Here is a 20,964-nt window from a genome sequence, read left to right as displayed (position 1 = left end):
TAAGTGGTTTGGTGCAGCTTCAGCAAGGTGTTCCGAATGGACGTTTTTTCAGATCCCATTCTCTTCCTAGGGACAGCAACCCTCAGGGCTCAGGGTTCTGGGCCACTCAAGGAAGAGCTCAGCCAACCACAGGGGAGTAGAGCTCAAGGGCGAGCGGTGGGTACGAGATGCTGGGGTTCGACTCAGGGCCTGGTAAACACCAGGTATGTTGCTCTGCCACTTGAGTCATATGCACACCCACCTTACCTTCCCACCTTTTAGAGTCAGGGAGGTAGGGTCATATCTGGCAGTCCTCAGGGCCTGTTCTTGGCTCTGATCTCAGGAAGTGACCCCTGGGTGGTGCTGAGGAACCATATGTGGGACCAAGGCTCTAACCAGAGTTAGCTGCAAGCAAGGCAAACATCTCAACGCCTGTATGACTCCTCTGGCCCCCTATTCACTTTTTTTTTTTTTTTTTGCCTTTTGGGTCACACCCGGTGATGCTCAGGGGTTACTCCTGGCTCTGCACTCAGGAATTACCCCTGGCGGTGCTCGGGGGACCAAATGGGAGGCTGAGATTTGAACTTGGGTTGGCCGCATGCAAGGCAAATGCCCTACCCTCTGTGCTATCACTTCAGCCCCCTATTTACTATTAAATGAGCAGACTTTGAGCAAAGGCGATAATATGAGTAGGTCCAATACCATCAGTGAAGGACCTCGAAAGAAAAGAGCAGCAAATGGCAGTGATACCAGTTCCCCAAGGAGGAAGGATCCTCCCTCCATTCTGCCTTTGGACTTGGCTGGCAACATCCTCAGGTGGCCCAGCACATGTCAGTCTTGTCAGCTCCCCTTGACAAAATTAGCCAGCTCTCTCTAATCTGATACACGTGTGCATACACACTTGGCACACAAATGACATCTCTCCGTGCTTTGGTCTTTTAAGAATGTGTCTCTCTCAAGGGCCAGGAAGATCGTTCCATGATTAGAAGCCTGCCTCATGAGCTGGGGGAGAAGGCAGCTGGGATAGAGAAGGGATCACTAAGTCAATGATGGTTGGAGGGATCGCTCAGGATGGGAGATGTGTGCTGAAAGTAGATAAAGGACCGAACATGATGGCCTCTCAGTATCTGTGTTGCAAACCATAATGCCCAAAAGCAGAGAGAGGGGCTGGAGAGATAGCACAGCGGGTAGGGCGTTTGCCTTGCACGCGGCCGACCCGGGTTCAAATCCCAGCATCCCATATGGTCCCCTGAGCACGGCCAGGGGTGATTCCTGAGTGCATAGCCAGGAGTAACCCCTGTGCATCGCCAGGTGTGACCCAAAAAGCAAAAAAAAAATAAAAAAATAAAAAAAAAAACAAAAGCAGAGAGAGAGAGAGAGTATGGGAAATATTTTCTGCCACAGACGCAGGGGGCAGTGTGGAAGGTGGGGATGGGAGGGATACTGGAGACAACGGTGGTGGAAAATGTGCACTGGCAGAGGGATGGGTGTTCGATCATTGTATTACTGAAAAACATACACACAAAAAAGCTTTGTAACTGTATCTCATGGTGATTCAATTTTAAAAAAGAATGTCTCTCTATATAATAGTCAAACAAGACAAGCACATATAAATCCTTTTGGCTTTCGGCTTCTCTGGAGAACCCTAATAGATGTTTGCTACTAACCCAGGATGTACATCAGTCCCACATTCAGTTAGGAGTTTACAAATGACTATAGTAATAGTCATTACTATTTGGGACAGTATTACTATTTAGAACAATTTAATATTACTATTGGGGCAATTTTTTGTTGAGTAGGACAGTTCCATTCATCACAGAACATTTATTGTCCCTATCAATATGCCCCAAAAATAGCACTAGAGGCTTCCTTTCAAGTTGTTAGAATAACTGAACCCACTCCTACACATTCCCACACCCCGCCTCCTCAGGAACTCCCTGATTTGGGACCAGTTAGTACATTACTGCCTCCTTCTTAGATCCTCCAAAATGAGTCTGGTTGTGTTTAATTACATGCTGGGTGTATTAAAAACTCTCAACATATAATAAATCGAGCATTTAGCATATACAATTCTATTCTGCACGTTCTGAAGTGTCTGAGGAAACTAATGGCTTATTGTTGAAAGCTCCTTGGAAGTAAATCTCCCCACTTTCTTGATTTAGGCCTGTGGTCCTCATAAAATCTGGCCTATTCTTAAGTGATTCCACAGCCAGTCTGAGCGGACATCATGACCCAGACCAGCCAAACAGAAACCGCTGCATTATATTTCCAAGTGCATGTACAAGAGAGTCAATAGTTTCTTCCGTAACCCCTGGCGTGGAAAACACAGACTCTCACGAGGCTGGTGGTGCTCACAGTTTTCTGCTCTGGGAAAGAGCTTAGTTTGCACCAACGGAAAATAAGGGTGGGACAGAGAGAAGAAGCAGAAATGAAAGTGCAATGAGGCCTTCTCTGAGGGGAGAGACCACGTCTCCCAGCAGCTGCTCCTGCCTGCCCATCCCCTCGTGGTTGAGCCCCTCCACACTTCCTTGATGAGATACGATCATTTAGAATCCTTGGGGAAAATTCCCTGTGACCTTGGTATCAACTCTTTGTGTTTCTGTCATTCACAAGCAAAGCTATCATTTTACCAGGAAATGAGTTGCGGGTTTTTTTTAAATAATGAGGCAATTGAGCAGCAGAGCAATAGTTACTCTGGGGATTGGTGACATGAGCTGGGAGGCAATCTTGGTCTCCCTAGTAAAATCCTAGTGGTGCCTCCAAGAGCACAAAACCGGGAAGGAAAGAAGAGGCTGAGACTTCATACATGGGTCGCAGCTTTCACCATCCCTGTCAGAGTGACCTAGAGCATCCTGAATTCGGGCTTTTGGTTATAGAGAGTCTCCTTTCATCCATCAGCTTGTCCGCCATGCTGACCTCCTCACAGGTCTCTAAGAGAAACCCGGTTTCTGTTCTCTGGGAGGCAGCCCTGGCAGTGGCACCCCCATTTCTTACACCGCTGCGGGCAATGACTAACTCAAAGGCTGCAGTTGGCCTTTCTCGCACGGCAGATGGTAGTTGGCAGGGTGTATATTTGATCCTAGGGAAGGTTCTTCTCCTTCACTCCCTGTTAGGACAGACGCCCCAAGATGACTGTGGCTTCCTGCAGGCCGGAGCGGTGCTTGGCTGACACCAAAAGGAATCAGGAGAGACCAGCTCCATTCTGCTTTCCTCTGGAAAGTCCGGGAGCTGCTTCCTTCATCCCCAGGAGAGAGGACTAGGGGGGTTTCACATACAAACTCTGGGGTATAGGAAGCCACCACCCCCTGAAACCTGGGCAACAAGCCTGGTGGAGAAGCTAGAGGGCGGTGGGGCCTCCCGACTGTTTTGAGCCGTGAAAACCTTGAGAAGAGCACTGGCCCCTGCAGCAACCCCCGTTTCCTTGACTCATGGGCTCCAAGTCAACGAGGCTGCGGTTTCACCAAAAGGAGAGGGTGCCTGGACCCAGCACACCCTCCCCCCACAGTCCCCAGCGTCTCCTAGGAGGGCAAACCCCACCTCACCAGGAAGTACTAGATTCTTCTGGGAACCAGGGTCCCAGACTCTTATTTTCCTAGAAGACAGCGAGGATCTGCTCCCACAGCCACGCCCACCTTGTGTGCCCAGAGGAGAGAAGGAACAAACCACACAGGAGACCCCAGAAGTGGATGTCGGGTGTGCAGGCTCAGCTTGCCCCCCCAACACTGTCCATAGCTGGGGTCTCTGAGTCACGCTGGTTCAAGCCAGTCCCTGCTCCTGCCCTCTCCTTCCTTCATCTGGGCCAACCAAACGCTTCCCTGCTTCCAGTGCTCTTCACATCCTCATTCTGATCCAGTGACCAACACCCCCGAGCAAAGGTTAGGACCCTCTCTTACACATCAATCCCCTGCCGTGTGTGTGAGTATGTGTGTGTGCATACACTTGGGCACACACACACACACACAAACACACACACACACACACACACACACGCTGAAAGTGACACCAGGCCAACCTTTCATGTCCTTTCTTTCACAGGAAGAAGGAACTCTCAATCACTCACCTCAAACTGAAGAGAAAATTTGTAGTCAGAATCTTTGGCCATGTCCTTGATGTAGGCATCAAAGTCATCCAGTTGAACTGGGCTGCACCAAACAGAGAAGAAATGAGATGTCAGAGATCCTGCTGGTCAATCACATGCTGTTTCACAACATACTGGTCATTTGGTGGGAGGGAACACCCCTGACTTTTCAGTTCTTAGCCCTCGTTGTTGCTGGTAAAGTTACCTGGCATCGCATAATTAAAAAGAGACTTCATTTTAAGTCACAGAGGGAAAATGGACATCTATGAGCCACAGAGTGAGACCTTAGGAGACATTAACCCACTGACATATTCCTCTAGGAGTTCTAGTGCCCGAAATTGAGAGAAATTGATGTTTTGCTGTTGATATTACTAAATCTGTGGGTTTTTTTGTTCTGATGTCCTAGAAAATTAATACACAATTAAACTGCTACTTTAAAAAACGTTTAAAAAACAATTTTTTAAAAGGCGTTTGATATATCTAAATTCCTAAAGAAGGAAAAATGAATGAGTGATAGTTCTTTGTGTGTGTTCTTTCTAGAAAACTGATTTGTAGGAAAAAACAAAGGGAGAAAATCTAATGACCTGTTGAGTTCAAATTTTATTATACCAAGAGATCTTGGAGGATTAGCCTAAGTGTGAGATTCAAAGTTCTTATCTATAGAGCACTGGAGACAAACATCTTCAGTAGGGGGGCCCATGAAATAGTGAAAACTTTTGCAAGTTTGAGCAGGTTTCATTTTTTTTCAAACCTGGAAGTGCTCAGGACTTACTCCTGGGTCTGGGCTCACCCTGAAGGTCTCGGGGGACCATAGGTGGTGCCAAAGATTGAACCAAGGTTGGCTGTGTGCAATGCAAGCATCTGACCCACTGAACTATCTGTCTGGCCCCTTTAGTTTCTTTACAAGTTTCTTTACAAGTTGAGTGAACTAGGCTGCAGTTTTTACAAACCTAAGGAACTGCATCGTCTGCAGAGCACTTGCAGAAGAAGCATGTGACTGCAGAGGGCCCGGTGCCTCGTTTAGCTGGCACCATGCATGACTGTTGAAAAGATTGCAATATGTCATTAGCACATCCGCAGCAAAAGTTCTCACTTCCTCTTGTATGCGGATAAGAATTAAGTTGTACTTCTTATAGTTTTCATTGTCACTTATGTCTCCTAGAGCCTGCTAAAGTGTCTCTTGGTGTCTCTACCAGGTTGCTCCTGAGCTTCTCCAAGTTTTTTTTGGTCTTTTCATCTGTCCTCATACCTTGTCAGGGTTCAGAATAGGCCTTTCCCTTGGTTTTGTTCCTCAGCATATAACTGCCTGCCTGTTGTCTTAAGTCCTGTTAGCAAATGTTTACTTATTTGATCAATGTTTAAAGTTTTGATAAACTAACCTTACCAATTTATTGGTTAAGATTTTGATGAACTTTATTTTTATTTTTATTTCTTAATCTTGTTCGTTTTGGGGCCGCACCCAGTGATGCTCAGGGTTTGCTCATGGCTGTGCAGTCAGGAAATACTCCGGGCAGTGCTGGGGGCATAATATGGGATGCTGGCAATTAAACCTGGGTCAGGTCTGTGCAAGGCAAGCACCCTACCTGCTGTGGGATCAGTCTAGCTGGATTTTCGTGAACTTGAAAGGGTGTTATCCCTCCCAGATAATATTCTTAGACATTAAAGGTTCTACATAATAAAACCTCACTAAGTACCCATGCTATCTCGCTCTGCCGTCCCTAAGAGAGGTGGACAACTCGAACCCCTTGCTCTACAGCAGTCAGGAAAGCAGTCAAGGTGGGACCTAGGAAGCAATCGGACCATGACTAGAACCAACGAGGAGGGGTCCTGGCCCAAAGCTAGGATGGCCAGACACGCACTCCTGCCTGGAGTGAGCTCTCGGGCTCTGTCCCTGAGCAGGGCACTCGCCTCTATGCTGGGTTTAACCATTCTGGCTGTCATGGCTTGGGAGAAAGGACATGTGAGCAAGGAGCGTGTATCAGAGTGGATAGTTATGGGTTAGTCAAGCAAAAGCAAGGCGAGAGGAAAGAAAAGAAATACGGATAGGAGGAGGGAATCCAAAAGTCAATGTAAGGACAAGAGGAGATCAGGAAGGGAAAAAGCAAGCTGGGAGGAAGTACAGACCAGTACCAGTGAGACCAAGCTTTAGAGGGAGAGGGGGGTGGGAGGAGCAGAAAAGTAAGGCAGAGTGTTAATAGAAGAGGGGCCAGGAAAGGGGAGTGAGTGAGTTCAGGGGGACACAGTGGGGTCGTTATGGGGAGATGGTTAGAGCGAATGAGAAGAGAGAGAGAAGGGAAGAGATGAGCCGGGAGTCCTAAATGAAATGGCTTTTAGAGAAGGAAGATTTGGAGAAAAACAAGGAGAAGCTGGTTTGACTTGAGGTTTAGGGCCTGCAGGCAGGTACCTCACCCCATCCCTTCCCAACTTCTGCCCGCATCCTCTTTCTCCTTCTCATCTCTGACTCTTGAAGTACTAGGTCCTCATGGCCTCTCTCCATCCTCTGGCTCCTGTAGTCTACACCTCCTCGCTTCACTGAAGCACCCAACCAAAAATTTTGGGGCATCAAAGTTCCTTTCATCAAATCACTCTTCCCAGCTGCCTGTGCCTCATCTGTTTAGGCTGCTCTGCTCTCTCTTCCTTCCCCTGATCTACACCGTGGGTGTAATCTATTTTAAATAGGTTTAGGAAATAATGATGCTCTTCATATAGAGTTGATATCACTAAAAGTATGTCACTCCAGTCTAAATAAAAATCCCTCTACATCAAAATTCTTTCATATTACTCCCTCCATGATTTCTTCCCACTAGCACGGATGTTACAGAACTGGCTGGAACTCCTAATTGCCTCCTTAAATTAATTTACCAATAGTCTATTCTAGGCAAGTAGCAAGCATGATTTATATTTATAGGAATGGTGCACTCTTTAGATGTAGAGTTTTAACTAGAGACCTGGAGGGGATAATCTAATTGGGCTTTTGAAATCAGCTGATGGTAATTTTCACCCATCGGAACCATAATTCTCGTGACTTAACAGTTCAGTCGGTAAGTGAAACCACAGAATAGCTAATTACCCTTTTTTGCTTATTATAGAGATTTCCTGAGACAGTATTCCTCTCCAAGTATTTACTGTAGCATCATCAAATGGAGTTAAAGCCTTTCCCTGCAATTAGCACAGACTTGCAAAATGCCAAATGCCAAAGGTTTTCGTAGCACTTGGATGTAGCTAAATATTATATCCCACCATTCCCCTCCACATTTAGAACAGTAGACTTCCTTCTGCGAGACTCCTGTAATTCTTAATAACCCATCCTTTCTCATATTCTAAAGAATGAGACTGTTCCTTCATCCTCACGAGGTGCTGAGATATGCTAAGTGACGGACATCATCCACATGTGTGTGTACACTGCTGGGCAACAGATTACCTCTTAGAAAACAAATTTGCTCTTTTTGAGACTCCCTAATTTGGAATAATATCATTATTAAAAACATTTTAATTTAAATGAAATAGCGAGGAAAACTTACTTAGTCAGTTTCCTCTTCTTTAAACCATTTTTACTCCTGAGAATTAAGAAGAAGAAAAGACAAATTTATCTGGGCAAAAGAATTGATTGACATAATTATAAAACTTGAAGAGCTTTAAATAATTACATCCTGCACCTCAATGTTATTTAATTTTCTTTAAACATATCTTAGTTTAATTACTTTGTCTTAAAAGAGAAGCTAATGATAGATAATTCCAGATTCTTTTTTCCAATGTTCTATAAGCTGAATTCTAGAAACCTAACTTCTTCCTCCTAGTTGTTAAGTCACTAAAGTATTTCATCATAAATAAGCAGAAGTATATGCTGCCTGAACATTTCAGGTTCTAAAATCAGAAAAGAAAACTGGAGAATAAAAGTGAGAAATAATAAAGAAGAATGGATATGTTGGTTTCTTTTCTTTTCTTTTTTTTTTTTTTGTGGGGGTGATGGAGTTTTGGCTGCACCTGTAAGTTCTCAGGAGCTATTCTCGGATCTTTGTTCAGGGGTGACACCTGACAGTTCTTAGGGAACTATATGCAGTTCCAAGCATTCAAAACGGTGCTGGCAGGATGCTAGGTAAGCACCCTCAGTCCCTGTATATTTCCTTGGTCCTATGTCAGCTATTGATTTCTTCATGAAAGAGTTAAATAACACTTTTTGGGCATTTCTGTCAGAAATGTGAGTTTGTGTTCAGTAATGACATTGCTTATAGGTGTCTACTATGTCTTTGTTCTTATTCAACTGTTAACATCAGTTAATAGTTGAATTAACTTAAAAAGCTAGAATTTTACCTAGTACCTTCTTGTTCTTGATTACTTACTAGTCTGTAAGCCTGCCCTACTGATATCTCATACAGTGTTATCATATCTTTCACTTAATTTTACATTTTAGGGGGTGTTCCTGGTAATCCAATGGCAATGCTCATATAGTAACAGCTGAAACACTTCGTCGGGTTCTTTTTTATCTATGCAATAAATACATAAAATTGAGGTTGAGTGACAATTTTTACAGGTAATTTTCAAAGGCCTTTACATATTGGTGGGAACACACAGACTTTCAGGAAATAAACAATACTGAACCTACAAGTTATGATCTAATGGAGCTAAGTCAACATCCTTATGCTAAAAATATCTACAAATATGCCCCATTTCCATATCCTCTAGCAGAATGCACCCTCCTGCCTCTGCACCACACCAACACATGTAGGTTGAGTTGTGTTGCCACACAGTGTGCGTGAGTGCCCCTGCTAGACTGCTCTTTGCCCATAGTCCTATGCCTGGTGAATGGAATGCATGCTTCAGTTCATAAGCGAATAGATGCTCGTTGAATTGCATTGAAGTGCCTTGCTGTGCATCCCTCACTGTTTGCTGTAATGATTCGGTCATGGGACTGAAACTCCCGGCTCATGGGTGGTGAGGGGAGAGGAGAGTCTTGGTAGGGAGAAAATAAAACAGGATGAAAACGGGAGGGAAAGAGCCACCCAGAAAGAGCACTCTAAGGATCTCAGCAGCTGTCATTCTTCCCATGTTGGTAGTTCCTGTTTCTTCCTTCTTGCATCCCCTGGCCTCCATACTTGGAAATTAGAGGGGAAAGGTAGCCTCATTTTCACTTTTTACTTTGCCTCCACTCTATCCTGTCCCAAACCAAAATGCACAACAAAAAAAAATTCCAATATGCTGTAATGTTGAATGGAGCTGGAGGACTGGACCCTCAGCGAGGCACTGAGGAACCTACCCAACAACACAGTGGGTAGGGCGTTTGCCTTGCACGCGGCTGACCCAAGTTCGATTCCCAGCATCCCATAGGGTCCCCGAGCACTGCCAGGAGTAATTCCTGAGTGCAATGTCAGGACTAAACTCTTGTGCATCGCTGAGTGTGGCCCAAACAGAAAAGAAAAAAAAAAAAAGAAAGAAAGAAATGCCTAGTGAGGGCTGAGAATGTGACTGAGTCATAGAACACAGGCCTTGCCTGTGCAAAGCTCTGATTTCTGTTCCCAGCACTGTTGGAAGTGACTTTGGGGGCTCTGGAGCACTGCAGGCTGAGGTCCTGCATTTAGGACCTCATTTTACCATTTTAGGATGCCTTGGTACCGGCGCTTGTGACGGGAATTTAGTTAACTGGAAGAATCCCACATTTGTTTTGTGTAGGAGGCGCCCCCGGAGTGCTTTATCAAGGCCCACTGTTAGCACAGACAGCTCAGGGAAGGGCAGGAGGCCAAGCAACATACTCTGGGACTGGGAGTGGAGTGAGGGGGGGACGTGTCCTATCCAATGTTGTGGGAAACTGGAAGCAAATGGACGTGGGAGGTGACACTGGGGAAATTCGGTGCTGCGATATGAAGCTGCTACTGTGCGACATCTGTGTCCGGAGATGAGTCACACAGACAGGCACGCTCGCGTTCTCATTCATGGGCTGCAGGAGCTTGAAAGAGAGTACACGCTTCTGACACGTTTACGGCAGTTACTCTGCCAAGTCTGCGTGTTCCTGATTTGTGCACAGCTTTCACGGATCCCCTCCGGGTTTGCAAATTCCAGAAGATTCCAAAAGTCCCGCTGTGGCGGGACAGAGTGATGAGAGTTCACAGCAGTACACAGACTTGACCTACATTTTCTGGAATGTGCTAATTCTAAGATGAAAATCAGAGGAAAGAAAATCACTTTTTTTAAAAAAATTTTTGGGTCACACCCGGCGATGCTCAGGGGTTACTTCTGGCTCTGCACTCAGGAATTTCTCCTGGCGATGCTCAGGGAACCATATGGGATGCTAGAATCAAATCTGGGTCGGCTGTGTGCAAGGCAAACACCCTACCTGCTGTACTATTGCTCCAACCACAGAAAATCACTTTTAAACATGTAAAACTGCTAAGCAACTTTCATTTGGGCATATTTTGGAAAAATTTTGAGTGTGTATCATCTGACTGAACTTTGTGGACAATATTTGGGGGATCACCTTGTTTTCAGTTTGTTTGTTGTTTTTGGTTTTTGGATCACACCTATTGGCGTAGAGGACTTACTCCTGACTCTGCACTAGAGATCACTCCTGGTGGGCTTGGGGGACCATATGGGGTGCTGAAGGGACCAACTTGGTCCTCCATGCATGAGGTGAGCACCCTACCCGCTGTACTATCGCTCCAGCCTCTCAGGGCATCACTTTGTCATTGAAAAGATTTTCTGTAAAACATCTAAACTCTCCTAGCAGACATATATACACACAGGTGGGTTTTTTTTTTATGTCACACCTGGAGGTCCTCTGGGCTTCCTACTGGCTCTTGATTCAGGTTGGGAAGTGAACACGGGGTCCTGGGGGATCCAACCCAGGTCAGCCACATGCAAGGCAAGAGTTCTATCCATTGTTCAAGCCCCTACAAATAGGTTTTATGAATACAGAAGCAACCACATCTTCCCATTTTCCCTACTGCATTCGGTAAGGGGTAAGCCCTAACAATTTCTGTAAGTTAGAGACGTCCTTTGTAAGTTTGTCCTGGTTATCACAGTCTTGGAAAACTGGCCAGCTTGGAGATCCTTCTAAAGATGGACATGAGGCAATGGCAAAAACATGGGATTTTGAATAATGAAAAATGAAAACAACTCAAACTCTACATGCCCCCAATTTCAGAAGCACCCTTTACTCTTTCATGAGCTACTTGGAACTCATTCCCCAGTCTTAAAAATGTCTTCAGAGTTACTGCATTCTCCTAGCAGATTATGTACTAGGCTTGTTAAATGAAGCGTGGCTTCATACTCCAGTATCAATTCAAACATGTAGACCAGAAATGTATAGGGCATGAGGATAATCTGGTAGTAAATAAAACCAGTAAATAAATCTCCCTGAATCCAGGCGAATGAAGTTGTTTCTCTCACCAGGAAGCCCCAGCTTGAGATTGTTCAAGTCAGAAATCCTGGTAGATGTGTTCCAGTCTTATGAATAAGCTGAGAGAGCGTGGCTCTTCACACTCAAAAATATCCCAGTGTAAGGGGGCTGGAGCAATAGTACAGCGGGTAGGGCCTTGCACGCGGCTGACCCGGGTTTGATTCCCAGCACCCCATATGGTCTCCCGAGCACCGCCAGGAATGATTCCTGAATGCAGAGCCAGGAGTCAGCCCTGAGCGTTGCCGGGTGTGACCCAAAAAGCAAAAAATAAATAAAAAAAAATAAAATCCCAGTGTCTCTGTCCACACAAACCACCAAGGCCTCATTCACGAGGTCAACCACCAGACAGGTGAGCACCCTACCTGCTGTACTATTGATCCAAGAAGGTGACATCTGAGAGAAAAGGGTGGTGTTGGAGGGCAGTGGGCTCTTGCTAGCAGTGGTCTTTAACAGTGTGAAGATGGGGCCATCAGAAGGAGGCTGCAAATGATGGTTTAGCCATTGAAAGCTGGCAAGAGACCCCCAAGTTAGCTGAGCAAGAGAAAAGCAGCTAACAGAAGGATAGTTGGATGAGTTGGGGGACACTGCATTGAATTGGGAGGAGTAGGATCCATGAGTTTTGCTCTATTTGGGGCAGGAGTTGAGTTCTCGGGAGAACTGAGGGTCACACCGTGGTACTTGTCCAATGAGGGAGTGCTGCTGGGGAGACCACCAGAGGCCCCTAGTAATGCTGGGGCAACTCCTGCAGTGGCTGGGACTGAACCCAGGCATTGGGAGATATACGGCAGGTGGCCCAGAGCTTCCTTTGGTTTTATCAGGTAGAGCATAAGCCCAGGTGGGCAACAGTTAATCATACTCTCTTCCTGCCATGTGTGGAAGGCCGTGGTTGATGGAAAGTGACATAAAACTTGGGGCTCTGTATGCTTCCTGCTCTTCTCTCATGAAGACACCTACAGCTTCGGCACCATTCTCCAAATACGAACTGAGTGTTCTAGTCTTCAGTCTAGTCCTCAGCTAGACTTTATGGCTGTTGGGCTCTCAGTGCTGTGTACAGCAGACACCAAGGCCTTATCAATGGGGCCACTAAGTAAGCCATCTGAAACCAGAGTGAGAGAATCAGGCAGAGGAACGAACATAATAATCTCTATCTCTTTCTTTGCTTTGAGGTCTGTGGTGAGTTCATGAATGGCATCTTCTTAAGTACTGCATAAGAGAAGGATTCTCTAGCATTCTATTGAAAATAATAAGTGGATGTTGAGTAAAAATAAGGTGGAGGTTCAAAGCAATGGGTGTCAAGGACAGTAGAAACAAGGACCAGGAGGATTGGTCCACAGTTGGGAGCCTACCTCAAGTTCTGGGGGAGGGCAATTGGGATGGAGAAGGGACCTATGATGATGTTAGTTGGAAATGATCACTCTGGATAAGAACTGCATGCTGAAAGTAATTAAAGTAACAAACATGATACCTCTCAACATATATATATATATATACATATATATATATATATTTGGGTTTTGGGTCATACCCTGTGATGCTCGGGGGTTATTCCTGGCTCTGCACTCAGGAACTACTCCTGGAAGTGCTTGGGGGACCATATGGGATGCTGGGAATCGAACCCGGGTCGGCCACGTGCAAGGCAAATTCCCTACCCGCTGTGCTATCGCTCCAGCCCTCAACACATATATTGTAAACCATAATGCCCAAAAGGAGGGAGAGACAGAGAGACAGAGAGAAAGAGAGACAGAGAGACTGAGAGACAGAGAGACAGAGAAGAAAATGGTAGGCATGGTGGTGGTAGGGTGTGGTTGGTGGCAGGAGGGAAACTGGAGAATTGGTGGTGGGAAATGTATACTGGTAAAAGGATGCGTATGGGGACATTATATGACTGAAACCAAATACTGAACAACTTTGTGATTCAAAAAAAAGAAGAAGAAGAAGAAGAAGAAAGAAGAAACTCTTGACAATAAAAAAAAAACACTTGGTTGGAAATCAAAAAGGAATATGGGATAAAATTAAAAGAACATTCATTTTTATGTCTAAATTTTTAGTATTTTATATATATAAAAATAATGCTGCGTGGGAAAATAGGGTAGTGGTGATCTATAAAAACATTACGCTTAGTCACATATAATTTTATATTTATTCCTTATTGAAACAACAACAACAAAAATGAAAGGGATGAGTGTATAATAGTACTGGCACCTGAAAATAAGCTGATATAAAATACTTAAAATTAACTCTGATCAACTTTAAAGCATGTTTTAAAACTACAGAGTTGACTCTGCTGTAACTCTATAATGAAAATCGCTGTAAAAAAAACCCACTTGGGTGCTGGGACATGTAAGGCTAAGTTCAGTCCCTGGTATCTCCCTTCCCCATCCTCAGCACCGCAGTACCAGGAGTGGCTCCATCGCCCCTGAGTGCTGCCACATCTGGGTCTTATAAGAAACCCCCAAAACTTAAGAATTGTGAGAGTCCATCAGTCATCATCATCATCCAGTGCCTCCCTCTGACTTATTACTCATACGTCAGTGAGTAATAATGCAAATGTTTCCCTTTGGTCTCTCTTTTTAAAATAAAATACAAATGAACGGTCTCTATTGTAAGGGAGTTTTTCCGTGTTGGTTTGGCTTTCTCCATCCCTAGTTTGAAATCATAAACATTGCCAGATGCCTGCATCCGTTCCTCTGCCCTTAGAGGCTCCAAAGACCAGAGGAGCACTTGTCGTTTTGAATAAATCATTTTCCAGATTGTTTTCCAGCCTCCTCCGTCTCCTGCCTATGGTCCATCCCCATTCCACAAATGAGTTTTATTGCTTGTTTTTCAAGTTCCTTTTCAAGCGGTTCCCATTCTGGGTTGGTTTGCACATTTCATGCATACATACCAAAGACTAACATTGCGGATGGTAATTGCTCTTGTCAGCTCTCAAGGAAACCCCTACCTTTTTACCTTGTGACTCAGGGGGAAGAAATAGTCCTTCTAGATAGTCAGTCCTAATCAGTCACAAATCTAATTTTATTTTTTAAAGACTGAAAAGGATATTCTATTTTAAAATTATTTAAATGAATATAAATTATTTATATCCTACCAAAAATTATTTGTTCTTTTTTTTTTTTTGGGGGGGGGGCGTTTGGGCCACACCAGTGATAGTCAGGGGTTACTCCTGGCTCTGCACTCAGAGATCACGCCTGGCAGTTTCCGGAAAGAGGTGAGGGCAGCAGAAATGGTGCTAGAGATGGAACCTAGGTCAGCCACATGCCGGAGAAATGCCCTACACGCTGTACTATCACCCTATCCCCCAAATTATTTCTTCCTGTCAATGGAAAAAGCTGCTTTTTTTTTTTTCAGAGTTGGAGACCTATTCAAAGACGTAGAATAGGCTCATGGAGGGTCAATCAGTTGGAACCTGCATTGTCTCTCTAGCATGCGAAGACCATCTTCAGAATCTCTGTTCCACATTCTGAAGTGGATCAGATAATATTCTCTGCAGTCTCATGGGGATCATTGTCTCAGGTAATGATAAAATGAGGTTTGCACACAGTCAGTGCTGGGGTCAGTGAGTTACTATTACTATAACAACACAGAGTTTCTCTAACCTAATTACCTCAGCCTTGTTGGAAGCGTGAAAGTCGAGAAAGGACAGTGATGTAAGGAAAACGGAAGTGTCATTTACCAGGAAGAGACCAATGGGCCAACTCCAGGAGAAATGAATGACTCACAACATAAGGAAGAAAAGCTTGCCTAGGACATCCTAAGAAGAAAATGTAACAGGGAAACCACAAGAACTTTGATAGCATTAACCATTAACTAATGTTAGCATTTTGGTGCTACTAAACTGTTTCCACCCATTTGATTCAGAGTTTTTGGTGCTACCAAACATATACAAGAATATAAGAGAAACTTTCTTTTTGGTTTACTTCTCAAAAGCTAACTTTTAAAGGCTTTGTGTTAGGTAAACAGTAAAAAAAATTCACTTACCAAGGATTAATATAAAATGCCAAAAGATAATCAGTCCAAAGACATGAGGGTAGCAGGGTTAAGAAAGCAAATATACTCCTACGCCTGTGAGCATTAATAGATAACAGATGCAAAGATGAAAAAGTGGCAAGAGTTAGTAACAATCAACTGTGAACAGTTATCATTACCTACTGGGGTCAATTAGAATGAAAAGTACCATAATTACAACGAGATTTTACTCTATTCTGTGAAATTTAAATGTGAGGTTTACGGGCAATAATGTTGACAAAACTCAGTTTTATTCACACATGATCTCACTGTAATCAAATACTCATATTTCAACTTATTTTGTGTTCATTGGCTGCTATTTGGTGATTACATTTTACGTTCAGTTCAATGAGGCTCTTAAATGCCTCATTAGTTACTTCTTAAGCATTAGTCCTGGATATTACCTCCTGATGCATGAGCCTCCTGGGAGAGACCCCTTTAACCTCATTTGGTAGCTAAAAAAAGCTGTCTGAAGAAAGAGAAATGTTCCGTGGTCATATATGCTGATCTGGCAAAGACTATATTTTTAGACACATTCTTGTAATGGAGCATTACTAGCTGTGAATTGTTATATTCTAATTTAAACCAATACCTGGTTTCTAAAAAAATAATCTTTGAAACAGAGATTTACCGTGACCTCTAGGATCATTCATTCAAGCTAAGTCACCCTTCCACTCGCCAGAATATAATCTTTCTAACCCTCAGTTAAATGGGAGCAAAGTGATTTCATTTCCTTTTAATTCTAACTCAGAATCTGGCTACTAATGCCTGATGAAAATGCAATTTCAGAAAATTAAATCACTGGTAAAAAAGAATATCTATTAATACAGATTTTAAAATATCCTCTGGTGGCTTCTCTAGCTATTCTAGAGTCAGGGGGAGAATGGTGTCACCTGTCCCTTTGTTACAAATCCCCACGAATCAACTGTAGCACTGTCGTCCCGTTGTTCATCGATTTGCTCGAGCGGGCACCAGTAACATCTCCGTTGTGAGACTCCTTGCAACTGTTTTTGGCATATCCGTCTCCATTGTGGGAGAAAAGTTTTACCCTGCACAGCTGGCGATGCTGTCTTAGCGAAGAACTTTCTTTAGCTCCCACTTTAATTGAGATGCCAAGATTTACAATACTGTTAATGATAGCCTCACAAATAAATCCTTGAGAATATTTTTGGTTTCAAACAAAGGTCCTGAAGTGAACTCTCTTTTGCTTTAGTTCTCTCAGACTATGCCCCGCATTATTCTAGGGTTTGGGACTGGCTGTGCCGTTTCTCAGGGGAAAGCTTTCTGCAGACGTTAGTCAGAGAGGGTCAGTTCTCAGAGGGCCCACTCATCACCCAGCCTGACTTTCCTAAAAAGGGGCCTGATCTGTGACAAATATCTAGGCGTCTCTTATCATGGAGACTGTGTAAACTGATTGGACAAATTTAGAAATGTTTTCTAGCTTTTCACCCTGGTGGGTATAGAGGTCACTCTTTCTTCATAGTTGGACGAATCATATTTCAATAGCAAGTTCCTTTTGGATTAAAATGGGAAAAAAATGGCAAACTATGGTCCCTGGTTTAAAAGAACCGTATTTCAACTAGATTTTTTTAACTGAAGGGAGCATAGATGTCAACTCCAGGAAGTAGATATTGTTTGAAATAAAACTCTCCCCCTCGAAAGATTCTGTGGAGCAGGATTGCCCATGTCATCTGTCTTTTTTTTTTTTTAGTTTAAAACTGATCATTGAGGGATTAGGAAAAATAGAAGATGTAATTACTTTTCAGGAATTAATATGAGTTAGACATATTTAAATGCTTGCCAAAGAAACCAGTGAGATCCCGCCGGCAGTGCTGGCTTCCTATAAAAGCGTTACAATCTGGTGGGCTTAGTGCTACATAGGATCACTACTTCCCATGTCTCAGTGTTAGGCAGAAAGTCAACCAATTTAATGAATTTCGCTTTTTCAGTTCTCAGCAAACCTCCTTTTCCACCCAAGTCTAATGCTCAAGCATGAAAAATGGTGAGGCCAAGTTTTGCCAGAGGACTTTCTGGTTTGGAAATTTTTATCTGTCAGTTGGTATGAGAGCCTCAGGCCCAAGTGGGAGAGAAGAGGTGACAGGGCACTAGCAATGTGGGGTTGAGTGACCCTGCAGCTCTCCTGGGGTGTCGGCGGGCTCCCAGCTTCCACACGCCGTGGGTGGCACCCGCGTTTAAATCCTTCTCTTGGTGGAGTTACAGGCTATTAGCTTGAATGTTGTAATCCTTGGTTTAACATTGGAAATCCTAAGAAACGGCATTTTTTTTTTCTACTTGATAAGGTTATGTAACATACTCTGAAGCTCTACCTTTTCAAAGTCCACAAGTCAAAGAAATTATGAACGCTAACTGCACAAAGGCAGCTGGACTCAGGAGGCAGGAAAATCACGTTAGGGGGAGCGCCCACAGCTTAGCTTCTTCAAGGCTAGTTCTGAGTCCACACTCACCAATTGTATGGAAGCTTGCCGTCCCTCTCCAAGGAGGCAAAGTTGACAAAGGTCCCAGCGCCACACTCCCTGTGGAAAGAACCACAAAATCAAAGTCACTGCATGATCTAAAAGAGAGATAAAATTCTTTTTAGTGATCTAAAAGAGAAGTTCCACTGGCTAATCAGCACAGCATAGCATAATGTAAAAATAAATATTAAATAAAATGCTAATAGAAGGTTCATGTGGTGCCCTTTCACACACAATGAAAAAACAGAAAGATAAATATTTTTTTCACAAAATCACATACACCCAAGTTACATTTGAGACCCAAAGAATTTGCTTCACAGTCTTTCCAAAAGGTCTTCGTGATCCTCGTGCAAACCTTTAAACTCTCTGGATAGAATATATATATATATGTATATATATATATTCTATATATATATATATATAATAGAGTCTTCAAAAGTAAGGTCTACATATTCTCCTAAAAATTGAAGGGTTTTCATTTTTAATCAATAAACTTTGTGGGTTTAATTGCTATTTCAAGCTAGACTGTTTCCCTCCATCCCACCCACCAATTATTTTCCTCTTGAGATGCTCATGAATCACTTGAGTTGCTAAACTTAAAAAGAGTGATAGGGGGGCTGGAGCAATAGCATAGTGGGTAGGGCATTTGCCCTACATGCTGCTGACCTGGGTTCGATTCCCAGCATCCCATAAGGTCCCCTGAACACCATCTGTGGTGATTCCTGAGTGCAGAGGCAGGACTAATCCCTGAGCATTGCTAGGTGTGACCCCCCCAAAAAAATAGAGTTATAAAGTGATAGGTATTCAAGTGGGCAGACTTTTGCTGTGCCAGACTATTAAGGTCGCTTATGAATACAGCAGCAAAAATGCTATTGAGGAGGTGAGGAGACACCAAGTAGCAGAGCACATGTAAGGTCCTGAGTTCATTCCCTTGCAACGTAATATAAGCCCTGGTGATAAACCGAGCCCTCAGTTCTGGAACTAAAATGTCACCACCAAGCTGAGCATTGCCAGGAATAGCCTCTGGATCCCCTGAGTAGTGAAGCTGGTGGTCTCTATAAAATAATACAGCTGTGGTCTGGATTTTTTGCTTTGCACGGTGTTTGCTTCTCACGGAACCAACTTGGGTTCATCCCTGGCACCCAAGATGGTTCCCTGAGCACTTCCAAAACTAATTTCTGAGGAGGCTAGGGCAATAGTACAGCAGCTAGGGCGTTTGCCTTGCACACGGCTGACTCAGGTTTAATTCCCAGCATCCCATATGGTCCCCCAAGCACTGCCAGGAGTAATTCCTGAGTGCAGAGCCAGGTGTAACCCCTGTGTATAGCTGGGTGTGACGCCAAAAAAGCAAAAAAAAAAAAAAAAAGAGTAATTCCTGAGTGCAGAGTCAGGAGTAACCCTTGAACAGTGCCAGGTGTGTCCCTCCCAATAAAAACATACGATTGAGGTTTTGTTTAACATAAGTGAAGGCCAAAGGCAAAGGTACTTTTGCGCCTGCTCCATCTTTGGCCTTGTCTGGTCACCCCCTGCTCAGGTCTCTAACTCTTCTCTTTATCTGAAATAAGGGGCCAATTCAGAATTAAAGCAGTAACTTGATATGATGAGCACACTGCTAATTATAATCCCTTCACTTATTTTCCTGTTCCTACTCATGCCCTAAGAATAGTTTTCTTCTTTCTGCTGTTGTATTCTATTGCAAATGGCACATTGTTAATTAATTTTCCTGTGTCAATTTGCTACACAAAGGAATTCATTTTTTATCTCTCAGTCAAGAGTTCTTGATCTGGGGTTTAAGGACAGGGTTTAGAGTTCTGTAAAGGTACGCATGGAAGAGAACATTTTTATTTTCACATTAACTGAAATTTAGCAGGCTCTTCAATCGTTAGGCAGTAAGTCACAGTCTCATCAGTACTTGGAAGATTTGTTAACAGAAAGTAGAGTCATATTTCTATGCTTGACTGGGGTCAGCTGCATACAAGGCAAGTGCCTAAATTCCTACATTATCTTTCCAGCTTTAGGAGCGCATTAATATTTCTTACACGTAAGAATGATGTTCAGAGATCTATACAAAGGTTGTGTGAGGATTTCACCTTAATGCGTGTCACTGCAGTGCGCTATACTCAAGCCGTTGCCAGACTCATCTTCCTGTGTCCTCCCAAGGTTTAGCCAAATGCCAAGCAACATTACAGAAGCTTGGTCTTCCCCTAAAGAATCATTTCGATTTCTTTTTTCTACTTTCATGGTTTCTCATTTTGAATCTTTATAGTATATGTAAGTTTGCACCTTTAGCTATTTTTTGCATGCACGTATTTCCTACTAGATTCTGAGTCATTAGACAACTCAGATATCTGTTTGTCACTTGAGCCAAATGAGGCACCAATAAAATAACATTGGATAGATACATTTATTTGCAATAGTAATTGAAACTCTGAGTAAGGAGCATGACGCATGACAACTGGACAGAAAAGAGTTGAACCAAGTTTCTCAAACCCAAATGTACACTGAAGTTTAAACCCGAGTTTCCCAAACCCAAATAATGCATCCGTTTTTATAGGGGGATTGATGGATTGTTTTGAGACTGTGACGACAGCAGAGTGTACTTGGGACAAGCTTGCATAAGAAGCGCTTCAGTGGGCAAAGAAATAAGACTCACCAAAACCATAAATCAAAAGGTTTTCTAGCTGCAAGATAAGCAAAACCATCTGTAACTCAGAGTAATAGGAAAACAACCAATAGGAATCTCTAATGGACCTGCTCATAAACTTTACAAGAATGTTCTGGAAAAACACTTTTAACATAACTAACTCAAGGAGGTAGTTTTTCTCCATGTTCTTTCCAGTAGACTTCATCTGTATTTTTTTTGCATTAATCATATTGAATAGGCATAGATCTTTCTTTTATTCTAAAAATATGTTGAAAGTATCCACATATAAAAAACATACAAAGAACAAAGCCCTGTATAAGGGCTAATTAAAATGATCAGATTGACAGTGCACCTATTACTTTGTGTAATTAAACAAGGCATTGTCATTTCAATG

At 43.3% G+C, this 20,964-nt stretch overlaps 1 protein-coding gene across 2 annotated transcripts in view; it reads right to left on the bottom strand.

Annotated features, from left to right (window-relative positions):
- Nucleotides 1-20,964, bottom strand: part of PTPRO (protein tyrosine phosphatase receptor type O) — a 237,310-nt gene that overhangs the window by 22,467 nt on the left and 193,879 nt on the right. Inside the window, exons 16-19 of one of the 2 annotated variants that reach the window (XM_055118636.1) lie at nucleotides 17,918-17,986; nucleotides 15,426-15,509; nucleotides 7,579-7,614; nucleotides 4,040-4,121 (exon numbers count right to left, since the gene is read on the bottom strand). In XM_055118636.1, the coding sequence (XP_054974611.1) occupies nucleotides 4,040-4,121; nucleotides 7,579-7,614; nucleotides 15,426-15,509; nucleotides 17,918-17,986 (271 nt within the window). The remainder of the gene's footprint in view (nucleotides 1-4,039; nucleotides 4,122-7,578; nucleotides 7,615-15,425; nucleotides 15,510-17,917; nucleotides 17,987-20,964) is intronic. The other variant, XM_055118637.1, reaches the window with a different exon arrangement.

This window comes from Sorex araneus, chromosome 10 (genome assembly GCF_027595985.1).
Source record: "Sorex araneus isolate mSorAra2 chromosome 10, mSorAra2.pri, whole genome shotgun sequence".
NCBI classification, from domain to species: domain Eukaryota; kingdom Metazoa; phylum Chordata; class Mammalia; order Eulipotyphla; family Soricidae; genus Sorex; species Sorex araneus.
Note: the sequence above shows the minus strand (reverse complement) of the source record. Positions and strands in the feature narration are given on the sequence as shown.